The sequence below is a fragment of the Hylobates moloch genome, unplaced genomic scaffold, assembly GCF_009828535.3.
Source record: "Hylobates moloch isolate HMO894 unplaced genomic scaffold, HMol_V3 SCAFFOLD_8, whole genome shotgun sequence".
Classification (NCBI taxonomy): Eukaryota; Metazoa; Chordata; class Mammalia; order Primates; family Hylobatidae; genus Hylobates; species Hylobates moloch.
This window is the reverse complement of record NW_026652283.1, coordinates 72,805,371-72,824,147: the sequence shown is the minus strand read 5'-3', so window position 1 is coordinate 72,824,147 and position 18,777 is coordinate 72,805,371. Positions and strand designations below refer to the sequence as shown.

Below are 18,777 nucleotides of genomic sequence, written 5' to 3'. Positions count from 1 at the left end.
ATACATAAATTTAATTCAGGCAAGGAATTCAGACTTCATCTGTGTGATATCACAGTTTTATATGAAACTCCTATGTTAGATACAGGGGAGGACAATTGAAGAACCAGGCTTTGTGCAGTATCACCTGTTGGGGTCTCTGAGTAAGTCCTCTCCCAGTTGACCCTTGTCGCTTTCCTGGGCTCAGCCAGAGTCTCAGCCCTGCTCCCCACGGCCTTGTTGAAATGTCTGGCCTGACGACTCAGGGAACCCAGCATAGTGTCTAGATTCCAACTGCCTCGTTCTCAGCCCTCAGCTGCCTGAGCCCTCCCTTCAATGTGCATCCTGGGGAACCCTCATCAGGTCTCAGAACTTAAATAGAACATGGTTTCTGAGAGGCCTCTTCCTCTGGGAAGCCACTTCTATGAAGAAGCCAGATGGATTTCTAACAATATGTCTTCATCAATCAAACATCATATCATGGACAAAGCTGGTCTCAACACCCAGTTATCAGGTCAGCATGTGCTCTGGGTGATTTTTCTACTCAGAGATGGGCTTGCTTTGCACCATCTACTCTCCCTTCAGCCCACTCCCCCTGGTGGCCAACTGGCCAGAGGCAAAGGTGTGAGATGTAGGGGGAAAGTTTTTTCTCTGCAATTGAGTAAAGCCCAGGCCCTGGCCCCCATCCCTGTGCAGAACCCGCCAGCCAGTTCACAGCCAGACAGTCCAGGCTTCCAGAGGAGGGCTGTTTCTTCTTCCCCTGAGTCACCATTATCATTCCTTCCTCTTGCTTTGGAAGATGGGCCTGGGCCGGGGAGAGTCTAGAAATGCAGTCAACACAGATTGGGGAGAAAAGGAAACAAGTGACAGCTTGAAAATCAGGTGGAGGGAATCTCGATGCTAATAACATCACTTACATAACACTTTCTAGGTTACAAATACTTGGAATGTGGCCTTTTGTGAACAACCTAACCCCTCCACCCACTCATGTCTGATCTGTAAATTGGAAGATATTATTTAACAGCCTTGCTCTTATCATGGTTGTTAGACATCATTTTCAAAACAAAATATAGAACAAGAACAAATTTCCATATCCTCTCCAGACTAGGAACTGTTCTATAGAGACTCCTGTGCCATCATCCACTGTGCCGATTCCCGAAGCAGATGTGCAAGAAAGGTGAGAATTGCTGCAGCAACTAGGAATAAACATCAAAGTTCTCCAGCTCTTTGCGGCTCAATCGAGCAGGGTTCTGGGCTTTAGGTTGACTCTTTCCAATCTGCAAAAGAAAAGGAGAAACTTCAGACCCTTCCACTGGGAGGTCCTTATCACAATCCTGCGAGGTATGACTTGCCATCCCCATTTTACAGATTTCAAAAATGAAGCTCAGAGTGATAAAACAAATTACTCAGGATCCACGACTAGTGTGAAGTGCAGGAGGGACTTGAATCTAGTTCTTCTGGCTCCAATTCCAGTACTCTCTTAACGACATATGCTTTTTCATGACCTCACAAGCTACCTGGGTCTACACAGTGCCCTCTATGACCCTAGGTGGTCCAGTTGGCTTTAATGTTGGGTGATAGCTGAAGTGTCAGGAATTCCAGCAGGCAGCCACCCACCCCTCCCTTGTGACCAATGGCAGCATCTTTATTGGACCACAGGTGGGGAGGCTCAGGTGTAGTATCAGGCTAATGGGTAGGGGGAGAGGTTGGGGGATGCTCTCCATGCCTTAATTTCTCTGAGTATAAATGCAAAGTATAATTATACCTATCTTGTAGCATTCTGTGAGGATTAAATAAAATAATCCATATGGCAGGCTACCTTATCCATAATAAACCCCCAAGAACTGTTGAGTCCCTCCTTTCCAGTCCCTAAATGCTCTGATGGGAATCAATTCAACCACCAGGCTCAGTGGTCATCTTTGAATAGTGTTGACCCCTGCAGAAGATTAAGATCACCTGTGTCCTGGAGTGGCTCCCAAAGACTTGCTAATTTTAGAAAATCATTTAGAGTCCTTTATCTTCCCCTCTCTGATCCCTCCTCCAACCACTCTTGGAAAGGAGAGATGTCCAGTTTGTGGCCCACAGCCTGGGAACTAGCTTGGGGATGGCCCTAATTTAGAACCCAAGCTGCCCAGTAAGTATCATATCTAAACACGCAATATGATCTTGGGTCAGACCCTCACTCTCCTTGGCCTTCGATGTCTTCATCTCTAAAACAAAGACTTGCATTAGAAGATCTCTAAATTCCCTACAACTCTGAGACTGTGTGAATGACCTTTCCCTAAGCGTACCCTTTCGTGGCTAGATTTCAGGGCTATGCCACAGACACTAAACCCATGAGGAGTTCCAGAATCTTACCACTTCATAGATAGTGCTGTTGAAGGAAGAGCTGTGGTTCCTCTTCCTGGATCCAGACTAGAAATTCAGAAGGTAAAGAATGCTTAACTTCGAGATAAGCGCTCTCCCACTCCTAAATGATGTGAGAGGTCCCAAAAGAGACTCAGGGCCCAGAAAAATTCTGAGGCACTCTCAGCCGGAAAACGAATAGAATCTGTCACTCCAGGAGCAAATAATGATGTTTATGGTCTCCGGGGAAGACACAATATATAGAGTATTTGCCTATAATATGATATTTCTGAACCAAAATCAGAATTTACTGTTCCATACCCACATATACCTAAAACCCATACACATATATGTGTATATATATATATATATACACACACACACATACAGATTCCCAGAGCGCACACACACACACACACACATACACATACACATACACATACACACATATCCCTCAGGCAATCCTAATGCAAATACTGCCCCAAACCACATATCTCTTCAACGCATGGCATACACACACCCTTAATGTAAACAATCCAGGCATATAAATAATTGCCAACCCAAGGGCACTAGAATTCAGAGGCACGTTCAGTAGCATATAGAGTTTTCATATACCAAAGCACGTGAACATGGTGCCTGTGAACATCTATATGGCCTTATATTGTAGCGTATAATTAAAAATAAATCTCTCTCATGATGGGATCTAAGTAGGTTGAATGGCTTATTGGAAGGAGGTTGAATGAAAAGTCTGAAAATCTGTCCTAAACCCCTTCAGACCTGTGGTCCCCGACCTGCATGGACTTCCACAGTTGTGTGAACTCCCAGATTCCCATACTACCATGTTAAGGCTTTCTGGCTTCATACTGTGGCTCCAGCCTTGGGAACACCAGTCTTCCCATCCCCTTCCATACAAGAGAAAAACAATGACCACGTGTACCAGGATACCCAACTCTGTTTCCAAGTACACAAGAGAGCTAGAGCTCAGCTTGGAGAAGGATTTCAGTGCACAAGGATGGGTTGCCTCAGTCCGGAGGCCTCCACCAGCAGGTGACTGACTTGCCAGGACCTTTCTCTGGTCTCTGAAGGTCAAGATTGTGTCTCTCTAGATCCAATCTACTCCTCCAGCTCCAGGCAATACGCCCTGCCTTGCAAACCCCTCCAGTATTTCTCACCATAGCCTCAGCTGGCCTACTAAGTACCCCGTAGTCTCTCTGTGCAAAGCACCTCCTTTCTGTCTTTGATTGTCCTTTACCTCCCACAAAAACTCATCTAATCTACTGTTCTCTTAGTCTAGAAGCTGTTATTTTTCTCCAGACAGAACCAGAAAGGCATTTCTCATTGGCCCATTGACATTTAAATACAGTCATTTAACAGAAGCTACTCAGATACGCACAATAAAGAACAACTTGCCAGGATGTGCACACACACTCTCTCTGCAAACACATGCAAAATACACATCTACATCAACAACACCCCACCACCACCACAGGAAGAGGCTCACCTTCCTGGAAGGCTGAATTAATGAATATAATGTATATGCAGGTTCTTGTGACGTGGGAGCAGAAGACTAATGAGAAGAGAAATAAAATCATTTCAGAAGCACAGATCCAGCACAACCCTATGAAGTTTATCTCTTCCATTCCTCCTCCTCAACCCTGCCCAGATGGAAGCTTCAAGTGTTAGTGAAAAGAGCCCTGGACTAGCCAGGAGGTCAGACAACCTGAGTGCTAGTCTCGCCCTGTCATTAATGAAAGCTTCTATTTGTTGAGCATTTATCTTATATTCTTCTCTAACTGTTTTTTGTTTTTGAGAGAGAGTTTCACTCTATTGCCTGGGCTGGAGTGCAATGTCTCGGATCTCAGCTCACTGCAACCTCCGCCTCCTGGGTTCAAGCAATTCTCCTGTCTCAGCCTCCTGAGTAGCTGGCATTACCGGTGCCCGCCATCATGCTCAGCTAATTTTTGTATTTTTAGAGACAGGGTTTCACCATGTGGGCCAGGCTGGTCTCAAACCCCTGACCTCGTGATCCGCCTGCCTTGACCTCCCAAAGCATTGGGATTACAGGCGTGAGCCACCGTGCCTGGCCTCTTCGCTAACTCTTTTAACACTCCTATAAAATAGGAATGATCATAATTTGCCCCATGCCACAAATAAAGCTCCAAAAGGATAAATAGCCCAAGTCAGGCAGTGCATACACAGTAGAAGCAGGGCTCTTTCCTCAACACCTCAATGCCTCCCTTTGGCAACTTGCCTTCCTTCCCTGGACCGGAACCAGGTGTCCTCTAAATCAGGTAACCATTCTCCTTTTCAGATGCTCCAGAGGACGACTCTCATTCTCACCCAACACCATAGTTTGAGGGGAGCTCTTTGTTGCACTGATAGAAATTCCTCTCATTGGAGTTCAATGTGACTAAAACTAGAGAACTGCCAGATATCAACCACTCTTATAATCAGATTTTCTTTGCCCCACAGCTCAGCCACCAAACTGAAGATGGTGCTCAATTTTTTTTTCTTTTTTTAAAGCCATTTTTATCAGAAAGTCTTTTATTACTGGCCACCAAGAGGCAGTGTTTCCCTTGGGAGAGATGTCCCAGCCTGGGTTTTCAATGACATTTTAGCCGTCAATATTAAAGGATGCTTCTCCAGTTTATGAGTGAATTTCTGTAATCCCAGAATATAAGAGGTGGAGTATGAGGAGGTGCAATGGAGACTCAGAAACCCTTTGGCTCAGCTCTGCCACTACCTAGCTATGTAGCCTTGAGATACCAGTTGACCTGAGTCTCGGTTTCCTCATTGTGATATGGAATGTAGACCACCTCTAAAGTATTAGAACTGTTTTCATGAGGCTGTTATGTGAGATTTAGTAAGAAAATACAGCTGGGTGCAGTGGTACACACCTGCAGACCTAGCTACCCAGGAGGCTGAGGTGGGAGGATCCCTTGAGGCTGGGAATTCAAGGCTTCAGTAAGCTGTGATTCTACCATTGCACTCAGCCTGGTAGACAAAATGAGATCCTGTCTCATAATGGGTATACCAAAAATCTCACAAATTACCACTAAAGAACTTACTCATGACCCCAAATGCCACCTGTTCCCAAAAAAAACCTATGGAAATAAAAATAAATAAAGAGACCCTGGGTCTAAACAATAAAATTTTTTTAAAAGAAAAGAAAATGGACATTATTGCTAAGTCATAATAAAATAAAAGAGACCAATGCAGATTCATTCTTTCCTGAAAACGAATATAATAGGGAATAGGGATAAAAAGTGCAAGGGCCCCAAGTATTAGAAGAAGCAGCAGGGCAAGAAAGCAGAAGTTGAGTCCCCTAACCAGGTTTCTGCTCCTGTAGACTTTATCTGGGCCAGACCTTCTGCCAGACATGGAAGAAGAAGGAATGTCCACATCAGGCTTCCCAGCTGTGTTAAGATGCTCTAGAATCACATGGATCTTTTCAAATAATGTGTTAATACAACTGAAGCCAAGCTATCTTCTGGATTCTAGAAGCACCAAGATCTTATTCTGCCATTCAATGGTGTGAGTTTCAGGGGGGCATTAGGAAACCCCAGAGATAGGTATGGAATGGACTAGAGAAACTGGAGAGGTACCTGGGACTGGATCATAGAGTAGATGGTGGTCCCCCCTCCAGGAAAAGTCTGCTCCTGCTCCTGCTCCTGCACAAGAAATGGGGATGGGGTAACATAAGCAACAGTTGGGTCTGTCCAGATTTAGATTGAGTGGGGAAAAACAGCACAAAGAAGAGGGGTTTTCAGGAGCCTGGGAGGGAGGTGGCAGGACTGAGGAGAGTCATTGATCCTCCCAGGATGGGAAGAGACAGGAAGAAGAGCAGTTTGGAGTGGAGCCATTAGTATCAGGAGCAAGGAACCACCCAGGTGTGAGGGATTCCAGCAACCCTGCCCAAAGAGAATGCTGTCACTTTCTTTCCTTTAGTAACTTAGAAACCCTTATTTGCAGAGCTCTGAATAGGGCTGTTATCTGAGCCTTACCTCAGAGCACTGAAATTCAGAAAGTCTAAACATTTCAAAGACCAAACACAGTTAAGCCCTCTCTAGATCATCTTTGAGGCCACCTTGCCCTTGACCTCAAGCCAGCCCCCTGGGCAGCTACAGTGCTGGGTGCAGCCCTGAACCCAAGGGCCAAAGCAGGGAGCAGAGCTTCCTGCTTCCCTTTTCTTGTTCCTGCCCCTTAGGAAATCGGTGGTGGACGTATTTCATGCTACTGGCCACTGAAAGCATATTGCCAGTTTGGGTTTTAATGGGAGCCAGTGGATGCAGCAGGGTTCATTAGGCAAGGTGCAAGCAAAATTCCTGGAAGCAAGAAGAAGCTAAGACAAGCAGAGAACTGTCTCAGCTGTCCTTAGAGGCTGGGGAGTCATGGGCATCTGACAATGTCAACAACTTCATTTGTGTTTTAAAATACTGCAGGAGTTTGTTGCTTTTCTCTCCTGTCCAGACTCATGTGAAGTGTTTCTAGAAAGATTAGAGCTGGGTCTCAAAGTGAGACCACATGAAACTTGAGATTTAGGCCTTCAAATTGGAACCCTGAGACAACAGGGACAGGCCAGAGAGGGCTGAGGCCAGACGGGGAGGAGCTCTTGAGTCAGAAGAAGTAAGCTAATAGGTCTGAATCCCAAAGAGGTTTCCTTTGCTCTAAGTTGTTTTTCCCCCTGTGGTCTCCTAATCTCAAGTCATCTTCTTTTTGGAAAAATAGATTATTTTTAGCAAGCACCCGGGCATCACTGGCTGTGGGTAGATTCACGTGCTCTCAGGAATTTGTACCAGAGTCTGGTAGCAGTGAGAGAAACAAAGTCCCCTTTTATTTTTCACATTCCAATAGCCACTGCTGGGGCAAAAATAAATAAATAAATAAATAAATAATAAATAAATAAAAATTTAAAAACCAGGCATGGGGAGCTGCCCTAACTGCCTCTGAACCCAGAGGCATCTGGGAGAGGATGCTTGCCTGCTCTGCGAGGCTGCACAGGGCCTCACGTATTTGGCCAGCGCGGAAGAGCCCCACCACTTGTGCTTCCTGCGTGCTGCTGGGCCTCCACAGCCAAGCACCAGGGGGCAGTGGAAGGAAGGCACTTCTGCCCCACTTCACCCACCCACCCCACTTCCTGCCAGCAGTTTGCTAGGCTCCATCAGAGCTTTTCCCCTGGGCCTGTCACCACATCTGCCCTAAGCAAGACACAGCAGCGGGGGCATCTTCAGGCCCTCTGCAATTTCCTCCTCTTCTAATTCTTGGATGACAGGCAGAGTTGGCCATTGCCTGCTGCAGAGAGCAAGTGAGAGGCTCTTGGAGGGGCCCACTCAGGCTGGTGGGCTTTGTGCCAGGCTGGTTACTCTCTCTAGTACCTCAGCCACACTCAGGCCTCTTCTCCCAAAAGGCTGTGAATGCAGTCCATTGAGCCAGCTACAAAACTGTTACGCTTTGGTTGGTCACACTTCCCAGCCTGTGTCACCATTAAGGGACTCATGAATGTAAGCCCTGACTCATTAGGAAAAAGAATTTGTGGTCAGACAACAAATACCACAGCAGCACTCTGCCTCTGCCATTGATTTCTGTTGTGCTCCATCCCTTCTCAGCAGGTGCAATCCTGCACCAAGATGCCCCTTCAGCCTCCCTTTCGTCTTCTCTGCTCCTTTTGTTTCCTCTTTTCCTCCACCACCAGAAATAGGAAGCAGGTGGAGAAAAGATAGATGGGGAAGGGCTGAGGGTCACATCAAAAGGACAGTTGTTCAGTCCTTTTTGTCCCTCTGCTCTGAATAACCATCATTGAAAGAGCATTTTCCAAGCCAGTTGAGAGAGACCCCAGCCTCCGGGATGACATACTTGATTTCTCCTGGTTTTCAGATCCTTGACATCTTCATAAATTGTCAAAAATTCCTTGGGATTGGTCTCTGAGGGAGGAAGAAAACAAAGAGCAGAGCTGCAGAAACCTCCAGAAGGGCTTTTGCTTCTAACAGGTCCCACTTCCACCTCAAATGGCCAAACCTTAAAAAAGGTTCTAGAAAGGAGGCAGGTTAGTGCTCTTCCCAAGAACCCCAAAGAGCACAGAGGCAGCAACCAAACTGCCCCTCCCGCACCTCCTCCCAAACCAGCTGTCTACAGGGAAATCTGCGCATTTGGGATCAGAAGGCATGAACTGAGAGAGAGAGCCTAGCAGCCTGCTTTCCCCCCGCCACCACGCACGCACACATACCAAAGCTCGTTGAGGAAAAGGAGATGCTGTGCTCCCAGACACATCCCACTGGACGCAGGACAAAGTCACAGGATCCAAGGCCTCAGGCAGGAGCACCACCCCAAGGACCTTCCACTCACCTGACTGCTTCCCTTTCCTCTTTCTCCTCCATACACAGAAGCAGGCAAGGGTGCCAAGGAACAGTGTGCTTAGAATCACGATGATCACCAAAAATGGCCAAAATCTGAATTCTGAGGAAGACAGAAGGCATGAGAACTGAGCTGTCAGCTCACTCTCTTCTTCCTTCCCACCTGCCTGCTGCAGGGGCTGCCTCAAAACCCACTTTTCTCTGTGGTGTGGCTGATTGCCTCGCACTCTGTGAACTCACGGTCAAAGTTTTCTCTTTGCTCATTTGGTTAACCTCCTCTGAGTGATGCCAAGAGCATGGACATATCAGACAGACCTGGCTCAAATTCTAACTCTGTGAGCTCTGCACTATTTATTTAACCTCTCTGGGCCTCTCAAGTCATCTTATTTTTGGAAGATGCCTCAGAGCCTCTTAGATTTTCTCACCTTAAAAGGGGATAACGTTATCTACCTATAGGGGTTAATTACATGATCTAATACAGTTGCCCTCCAAAGTTTTGAGTTCCACAACATGGATTCAATGAATTGTGGATCCAGAATATTCAGGGAAAAAATTGCTTCTGTATTGAATAGGTAGAGGCTTTTTTCCTTATCATTATTCCCTAAACAATATAGTATAACAACTATTTAAATAGCATTTACATTGCATCAGGCATTATAACTAATTTAGAGATTACTTATGTAAGGTATACAGAAGGATGTGCATAGGTTATATGCAAGTACTGCACCTATTTATGCCAGGGACTTAAACATTTGTGGATCTTGGCATCTGTGGTTGCGGGGTGGGTCCTGGAACCAATTCACCATGGATACTGAGGGACATGTAGCACAACAAATGTTACATTTATCCATTCCTTTGTTTTTAACTCAAAAAATACTCATTGTGGCCGGGCGCGGTGGCTCACGCTTGTAATCCCAGCACTTTGGGAGGCCGAGGAGGGCGGATCACGAGGTCAGGAGATCGAGACCACGGTGAAACCCCATCTCTACTAAAAATACAAAAAAAATTAGCCGGGCGTGGTGGCGGGCGCCTGTAGTCCCAGCTACTCGGAGAGGCTGAGGAGGAGAATGGCGTGAACCCGGGAGGCGGAGCTTGCAGTGAGCCGAGATTGCGCCACCACACTCCAGCCTGGGCAACAGAGCGAGACTCCGTCTCAAAAAAAAAAAAAAAAAAAAAAATACTCATTGCACAGCCAAGTTTTCTACTGTTCCTTCCTTCATGGCTCTTCCTCATTTGAACTTCTACTTAAAAGATTTGTGTCACACATGTAGCCTGATATATAATCCAGCCAACAAGAGGAAGGAAAAGGAATTACGTGTTCCAAGGGCCGACAAGGCTCTTTACAAACATTATCTCATTTACTCTTAACAGCAATCCTGTGAGGTACTTATTATCATCTCCATTTTACTCAAGGGGGGAAGAAAATTGAGGCTCAGAGAGGTTAATGAGCCTGCCAGAAATCACAGAGCTTCTTTTTTTTTTTTTTTTTTTAAATAGAGATGGGATTATGCCATATTGTCCAGGCTGGTCTCAAACACCTGGACTCAAGTGATCCACCTACCTCAGCCTCCCGAAGTGCTAGGATTGCATGTGTGAGCCACCACACCTAACCTCTAAGAGATCACAGAGCTTCTGAATGATAAAGCCAGTGTCCTAGTTCAGTGGCGTGATCTTGACTCACTGCAACCTCCACCTCCCGGGTTCAAGCGATTCTCCTGCCTCAGCCTCCTGAGTAGCTGAGATTACAGGTGCCCGCCAACACGCCCAGCTAATTTTTTGTATTTTTAGTACAGACAGGGTTTCACCATGTTGGCCAGGCTGGTCTCAAACTCCTGACCTTGTGATCCACCCACCTCAGCCTCCCAAAGTGCTGGGATTACAGGCATGAGCCACTGCACCTGGCCTGCCTCAGTCTTGTTTCTTTTTTGTCCACAAGTACTTATTTTTGTTGCCCCTATTTGGCTATAAGTTCCTTATGAATGAGAGCTGTATGGCTTTTTTTCCTATAATGCCCATGCTGCTGGCACATTAAGTCCCTGTTTATGTAATAAAAAGTTGTGGAAAGTTAACTCAGGTAACTCTTAGGATGAGCATAAGCAACAGCCCAAGAACTCATCTAGGTATCCCTGGGATCATCCTGATGCTCCTGCTCCAGGCTACTGCTGCACAGCGTAGTTATCTCTTCAACTATGTGGCTTGGAGAAAGTTATCACTCAAGAGGAGAGGACAGTTCTCCATCAGCCTCTCCCGGAAGAAAATAATGTTCAGGAGCCATTTCAGGACTGTCACTCATCAAACAACTATGCTCTCCCTCTGCAGAAGGAAAGCTTGCGTCTCCCAGAAGGAAATAGGGATAACATTTTTTTCCAGAGTAGGATAGGCCTAGCTTTACAGGAACTGTGTGCCTGGAGGCCAGGGCTACCCTGGGAAGGGCTACAAGGCACTGGGAGAGGAGGCCAAGGGATTTTATCTCATACCACATCTGTCTTGCACATGAGCCTGGTCGTGGGGTCCAAACCTTCAGCGCTTGTTATAGCCCAGTGTGTTCCACTTACCCTGATGGGCATTCTGACAGTCCTGAGTGAGATTCAGAGTGTGGCTTTCCCAGCTAACAGGATTGCTGACATTGCAGGTATATGTGTGCTTGCTATCAATGTCAACTTCCTCCTCCAGGCGGGTGAGGTTCCCTGCTGTCTGGATCAGCTTGCTCCCTCTGTACCAAGCATAGGTCACATTGCCATCCCCGGAGACCGAGCAAGACAGAGCCACTTGGCATCTCCCTCTGTCCAGGATCTTCCCCTGCCCCTGTAGGCAGGGTTTCTCAACTTTATCTGGAAGCAGAGATTCTGATCAGAAAGGCATTGGAAATACAGAAATTAGAGGCCTATAGGAATCAGAGAGGGCAGTATGAACAGTCCTGGAGACTTACCAAATACAAAAACCTGGAACTTGGCTGTGTGAACATTTCCAGATACACTGGTGACCTCCAGGCAGTAGAGGCCACTGTCCTGCTGCTGAGCTGCCTTGATGAGAAGACTCAAGTTCTTGACTGTAAAACTGAATCTATCGTTGGAAGTATTGGAAGGCAAAGAGTCATTCTCCCACTTCAATATCTCATGAAATTCATTTTGTGAGGGCAGCCACATCTTCCATTGAACGCTGTCAACTTTCATCTGTATGCTGTTTGGTTGTAACTGGAGAGGCACTCCCGAGATGCTAACCACATGGTCACCTGTTCCCTGGCATCCTAGGAAAGAGAACCCAAGCTGCAAGTAGCGGGAAGAGTGTCAGGCCTGAGCAATGTGGGCAGCTGGATGTGACTTCCCTTAAGCCAATAGGGTGGGGATGAGTATGAGGAGCCTAGAGCCTAGGAGCACCTTAAAGTGTATCCCCTCCATCTGCCTCCCCTTGTCCCCAAGCTCTATGTCCCTAGTCTGAAGGATCCCATAGACCAATAGCTAAAATCTTGAGTGCTTACTATGTGACAGGCAGGTTTCACACTTTATACGTTTTAACTAAGTTAAAAGGTATGATGAGTTAAAAGAATGATGAGCCTGAAACCTAGTCAGTTTGGTGTTATGTTTTTGTTTTCTTTTGTTTTGTTTTTTAGAGACAGGGTCTTACTCTGTCACCCAGGCTGGAGTGCAGTGGCGCAATCACAGCTCACTGCAGCCTTGAACTCCTGGGCTTGAGGTAATCCTCCCACCTCAACCTCCCTAGTAGCTGGGAGTACAGGTGCATGCCACTGCACCCGGCTTATTTGTTTACTCTTTGTAAAGACAGCAGTTTGGCTTGAGAGGATAAATTCTTAACCACGATGTTATAAATACCACATCTCATGTGACTCCCTCCAAGCAGTGCTGAGGCAACTACTAATGGCAAGTAGTGACTGTCGGAAATTCTGAATGGTCAGGCCCAGGAAGACTAACCCTCCAAGCTGAACTCATGGCCCCTCAACCGTCCTGTCAGAGAGCTGAATACATAATCCTCTCTCGTGGCACTTGGCTCATTGGATTTTGATCATTACTTATTGAGGTTTGCCAGTTTTTCCGTGATCAGAAAGTCTCCACAAAAATTTCTCCCTAGAAAACAATTTTTAAAACAAAACTACACTTTCCAGGCAGATCCCAGCACTTCCTTCTCAAGGGATCAAGATGAAACCTAATGAATATGGGGGTGTGACAACCTAGAGCAATTCAGTGCAGTCAGTGTACAAAACTGCAAGTTCCTACAGCCATTTTTAGTAACAAAGCTATGCGGCACGGCCCAGCAGGTGCAGGAAATTAAAAAGTCTCTCTGGGTGAGTTGGGGAGGGTCAGGGAGGATTTGGAAGAGAGAACAGTAGATGGGGAGAGTTTTACAAGTGGCTCTGTTAAAATGGAGGCTATTAAGAAGAGAGTAATGGAGACAGAGGGGGTTTTAGATGTCCAGTGCATTATGAATGCAATCTCTCCAAGCCACAGATTCACCCTGGCATTTTCTCGAGACTAAGTAAACAATTAAAGGACTTGTAATACTATTTGTTTGATGAAATATGTTTCTTTGATCTTGATGCTTCTAAGACTAAAACACGTAGGTTCCCATTTATATTTATATGACTTGTACTGGCTCTGCCCATTACCAACCCAGAGCTTCTCAAAAGCAGAGACTGTGCTGTGCATCGCTGTGTCTCCCTCTCCCACGATCCTAGCATTATTTATGAGAACAGGTCAACCTACCAAATATTGCACAAAGACCCTGAGAACAAAGGTGAATGGAAAAAATCATTACTAAGCCTACAAGAAGGACATATACTGTCCTCATCAATTATTCAGTCCTTACTGAGTCCACTCTAATCCAGCCCCCGAAGAGGCAGGGCCTCTTCATGTATAAGGCATGATTCCTGACTCCAGAGAGTTTGTGATCTGGAAACAGAACACTTTCATTCTACAGCATCCCCTTAATTGTTGAGATAAATAATCATCTAAGGAATTCTAATTATGTAATGAAAATCCAGGTTAAGACATGCTAACCAATCCTCCCACTAAAAATAACTAGAAGAAAAATGAACAACATGTAAAAGCACATTGTTAAAGTTATCAGAGAGTTTATAAAGCAGTGAAAAATTATGGGGCCAAGATGTGGAAGAAGGAAATTCAGAGAGGTGAGACCAACATTTCTGACTGTTGTTCCCTGGAGGCATCTTCTGATTCCATAAATGGCAGCTAAAAGGCTGAGAAGCTGAGCAGAGCTCACAATAAAACTCAAGGACTAAGAGAACATGAAGTTCAGGTCCCTCCTATTAGAAAGTGGATATACCTAAAATCCATCAGTGTTGAGGTTGGTACCACAGAGGGCTATACACTAAGAGTAAGAGTGAACGAGAAATGAACAGCCCTCACGGGAACCGAAGCTCAGTTTTGAATCAACACAACCCTGGACTGAACTAATGATCTGGAATCTCTAGTAGCCCTAACCTGGGTGCCCACTAGAGGCAAATATAAGTTATGACTAGAGGAAAATAACATCAACCAGAGCATTAAATTATTTCTAGAATGTTTCATACACGATATCCAAAATGAAATGAAGTATAAGAAAAGGAAACATGTCCGAAAACCAAAAGACTAGAGACAATAGAAACCAACAAACAGGGCATCTACATAATAGAGTTGTCAGTCATAAACCTTAATCATGTCTAATATGTTCAAGGAAATAAAACATAAGTTTAAGAATTTCAGCAGAGAACTAGTGTGATAGAATGCAAAAATACCATGTCCTTGCAATGTGACTTTACAGCTCCTTCTGTCATCAAGAAATGGGGTTCATTTCCCTATCTCTTGGAACTGGGCTGGTCTTCATGATGAAATGCAGCAAAAATGATGTTCTGCCAGTTCTAAGCCTAGATCTGAAAAGGCATTGCACATTTCTACTTGTTCTCTTGGAACCTCATCTGGCTGACATGTGAACAAGCTTAAAATAGCCTGCTGGAGAATAAGAGATCACATGATACACAGATAAACCAACACAGCTAAGGCCATTCTAAATCAGCCACCCCTGGCATGGTGCGGTGGCTCATGTCCGTAATTCCAGCACTTTGGGAGGCCAAGGCGGGCAGATCATTCAAGGTCGGGAGTTCGAGACCACCCTGGCCAACATGGTAAAACCTCGTCTCTACTAACAATACAAAAATTAGCCAGGCGTGGTAGCACACGCTTGTAACCCCAGCTACTTGGGAGTCTGAGGCACAAGAACTGCTTGAACCCGGGAGATGGAGGTTGCAGTGAGCCGAGATATCATGCCACTGCACTCTAGCCTGCATGACAGAGCAAGATTTAATCTCAAAAAACAATAAAAAATAAATAAATGAATCAGCCACCCATGGCCAGTTTGGCAGCTGACCACACATGCATGACTGATGCAAGAGGAAACCAAAAGAACCACCTAACTGAGCCCAGCCCAAATTGCCAACTAGCAGAATCACTAACTAAATAGGTAGTTGTTTTAAACTACTGGATTTTGGAGTGGGTCATTATGCAGCAATAGTTATGTGAAATTGGATTTTTTTTAAAGAATTAAATGAAAATTACAGAAATAAAATCTAAAATAACTGTAAAACAAACTCAATTGAAGGGTTAAAAAGGCCATTTAGATGCTATTGTAAAGAGAATTAGAAAACTGTTATAAAATATCCAGAGTGAAGTAAAGAAAAACAAAAGGATAAAAATACACAAGAAGGAGCGTAAGAGATATTTGAGATATAGCAAAAACAAAACAAAACAAAACCCCTAAACTCAGTGTAATCGGAATGCAAGGAGACAGGAGAGGAAAGAGGAACTAAGCAAAAGAGATAACAGATAAGAATTTCCCAAAACTGACAAAAGCCATCAAGATAGATTTGTAAAATGTGTTACAAACCCCAAGCAAGATCAAAACAAACCAACAACCTGGGCACGGTGGCTCACGCCTGTAATCCCAGCACTCTGGAAGGCCCAGGTGGATGGATCACCTGAGGTCAGGAGTTTGAGACCAGCCTGGCCAATATGACAAAACCCTATCTCTGCTAAAAATGCAAAAATTAGCCAGGTATGGTGGTGCACGCCTGTAATCCCAGCTACTTGGGAGGCTGAGGCAGGAGAATCGCTTGAATCCAGGAGGTGGAGGTTGCAGTGAGCCGAGATCGCATCATTGCACTCCAACTTGGGTGACAAGAATGAAACTCTGTCTCAAGAAAACAAACAAACCAATGAACAAAAGACAACCTCTCAATACATCAAAAAAATTATGGAAACCAAACATAAATAGAAAAATCGTAAAATAGCCAGAGTGGGGGAAAACTAAATTCCCTTCACAAAGTAAACAACTTAGCTGACATTTCAGCAAAAATAATAAAAAGCAGAAGATGATGGAATGGTATCTTTTTTTTTTTCCATAGGTTATTGGGGTACAGGTGGTGTTTGGTTACAAGAGAGAGTTCATTAGTAGAGATTTGTGAGTCGGTGCACCCATCACCCGAGCAGTATACACTGCACTGTATTTATAGTCTTTTATCCCTCACTCCCCTCCCACTTTTACCCCAAGTCACCAAAGTCCACTGTGTCATTCTTATGCCTTTGCATCCTCAATAGCTTAACTCCCACATATCAGTGAGAACATACGTTGTTTGGTTTTCCAAGGAATGATATATTTAAAGTGCTAAAAGAAAATAACTGCCTATCTAGAATTTCAGTACTTCAAAGATGAAGGCAGACACAGTGGCTTATGCCTGTAATCCCAGCACTTTGGGAGGCTGAAGCAGGTGAATCAGTTGAGGTCAGGAGTTCAAGACCAGGTTGGCCAACATAGCAAAACCCCATCTCGACTAAAAATACAAAAATTAGCTGGGCACGGTGCCATGCGCCCATAATCCCAGCTACTCAGGAGGCTGAGGCACAAGAATCACTTGAACCTAGGAAGTCAAGGCAGCAGCCAGCCAAGATGGTGCCACTCCCCTCCTGCCTGGGCGACAAAGTGATATTCTGTCTCAAAAAATAGTAATAATTTTTTAAATGAAGCTGAAATAAAGACATTTTTAGAAAAAATAAAAAACTGAAAGAATTTGTCACAAAAAGGCCTGCACTAAAGGAAATGCCAAAGGATGTTCTTTAGATATAAAGAAAATGGAAACTCAGGCACAAGAAGTGAAGAGCAATAGAAACAGATGTAATTTGTGACAATAAAAGTGGGGGAATAGAGCTGTATAGGAGTTTTCTATACTATTGAGGCTGAATTGGTATTAATTCAAACTATATTGTTGAAGGTATTCATTGTAATACCTGTGGTAACCATTGAGAAAATAACAAAATGTACAGAAAAAGAAATGAGAAGGGAATCAAAAAGATGCAGCACAAAAATATCAATTAAATACAAAAGAAGGCAATAACAGAGAAAATGAGGAACAAAAAAGACATAAAATGTATAAAAAATATACAGAACTAGAAGGAAATGTCATCATTATAAAAGAACCAATTAAGTAGGAATAAACAATCATCTTCAGTTTCTATGCATATAACAAGTTTAAAATATATAAAATTTGATAGAACTAAAAGGAGAAGTAAATCCACAATCATAGTTGGAGAGTTTTATTACATCTGTCTCTCTAGCTGATACAAGAAGCACACAAAAAAATCAATAAGGCTATAAGAATTTGAAGATCATTAAACCAATATATATGTTATATGTAAAACAATTCTCCTAACAATTGCAGAATACATATTCTTTTCAAGTGCACATGCAATATTTACCAAAGTATTATCATATGCTATGCATTAAAACATGTCAACAAAGTTCAAAATATTGAAATCATACCAAATATGCCCTCTAAGCACAGTAGAATTAAATTAAAAATCAGTAACAGAAAAATAACCAGAAAATCTCTGAATGTTTAAAACATAAGCAACATATTTCTAAAAACTCATGAGTCAAAGAATAAATCAAATGAAATTTGGGAAATATTTAGAGCTAAGTGATAATGAGTATCAAATGTGCAATATAGCTAAGGCAGTGTTTTGAGGGAAATTTATAGCTTTAAATTTGTATATTGCAAAAAAAAGAAAGTTTGCAAGTCAATAATGCAAGATTCAATCTCAAGAAACCAAAAAAAAAGAAATAGTAATTCAAATAAGGATGACAATGATGATAACCCAGAGAAAGGAGAAAGGAGAAAGTAAAGGTAAGAGCTAACCTCAATAAAATAAAAAGCAAATACACAATAGAGAAAATTAGCAAAGCCAAAAGTAAATTCATTAAATAAAAGTGTTAAAATATATATATGGTGCTTTGGAGGTGCCTTCACCACCTAGAGTCTCTTGCTCTCAGCCGTAGTCAACCCCACCATGTTCATTAATATAGCAGTTGACCATGAACCCTTGGACCGTGTCTCCTTGGAGCTGTTTGCAGATAAAGTTCCAAAGACAGCAGAAAACATTTGTGTTCTGAGCACTAGAGAGAAATGATTTGGTTACAAGAGCTCCTGCTCTCACAGGATTATTGCAGAATTTATGTGCCAGGATGTTGACATCACACACCATAATGGCACTGGTGGCAAGTTCATCTATGGGGTGAAATTTGATGGTGAGAACTTCATCCTGAAGCATACAGGTCTTGGCATCTTGTCCACTGCAAATGCTGGACCCAACACAAATAGTTCCTAATTTTTCATCTACATTGCCGAGACTGAATGGATGGATGGCAAGCGTGTGGTATTTAGCAAGTTGAAAGGGGGCATGAATATTGTAGACACGATGGAGCCCTTTGGGTCCAGGAATGGCAAGACCAGCAAGAAGATCACCATTGCTGAGTGTAGACAACTCTAATCTGATATGAATCAAAAGACCCTCATTCCAGAGAAGTTCCTGCCTCAGATTCTAGAGAAAGAAATGCTACACAGAGAGACCAAGAAGAATCTGAACAGACAGGCCTTGCTGGGTTTCTCCACTCAGCATATTAGTATGGAATCATACCCTTTTTGTCCAGTCACATTTCTACAAGGTTGTCGGTCATGCCTATGAAATGAAGTCTCCATAAAAACCCAAGAAGACTGGGCTTGGAGAGCCTCCAGATAGCTGGAGATTCCTGGCAGGCAGTGTGC

The 18,777-nt window shown here is 43.9% G+C and overlaps 1 protein-coding gene across 1 annotated transcript in view; it reads right to left on the bottom strand.

Annotated features, from left to right (window-relative positions):
- Positions 1-18,777, bottom strand: part of CD244 (CD244 molecule) — a 32,275-nt gene continuing 13,498 nt past the window's right edge. Inside the window, exons 2-9 of the mRNA XM_032161241.2 lie at positions 11,602-11,919; positions 11,228-11,503; positions 8,665-8,775; positions 8,176-8,243; positions 5,928-5,993; positions 3,824-3,889; positions 2,335-2,391; positions 1-1,253 (exon numbers count right to left, since the gene is read on the bottom strand). Coding sequence (XP_032017132.1) covers positions 1,173-1,253; positions 2,335-2,391; positions 3,824-3,889; positions 5,928-5,993; positions 8,176-8,243; positions 8,665-8,775; positions 11,228-11,503; positions 11,602-11,919 — 1,043 coding nt within the window. The 3' untranslated portion in view covers positions 1-1,172. The remainder of the gene's footprint in view (positions 1,254-2,334; positions 2,392-3,823; positions 3,890-5,927; positions 5,994-8,175; positions 8,244-8,664; positions 8,776-11,227; positions 11,504-11,601; positions 11,920-18,777) is intronic.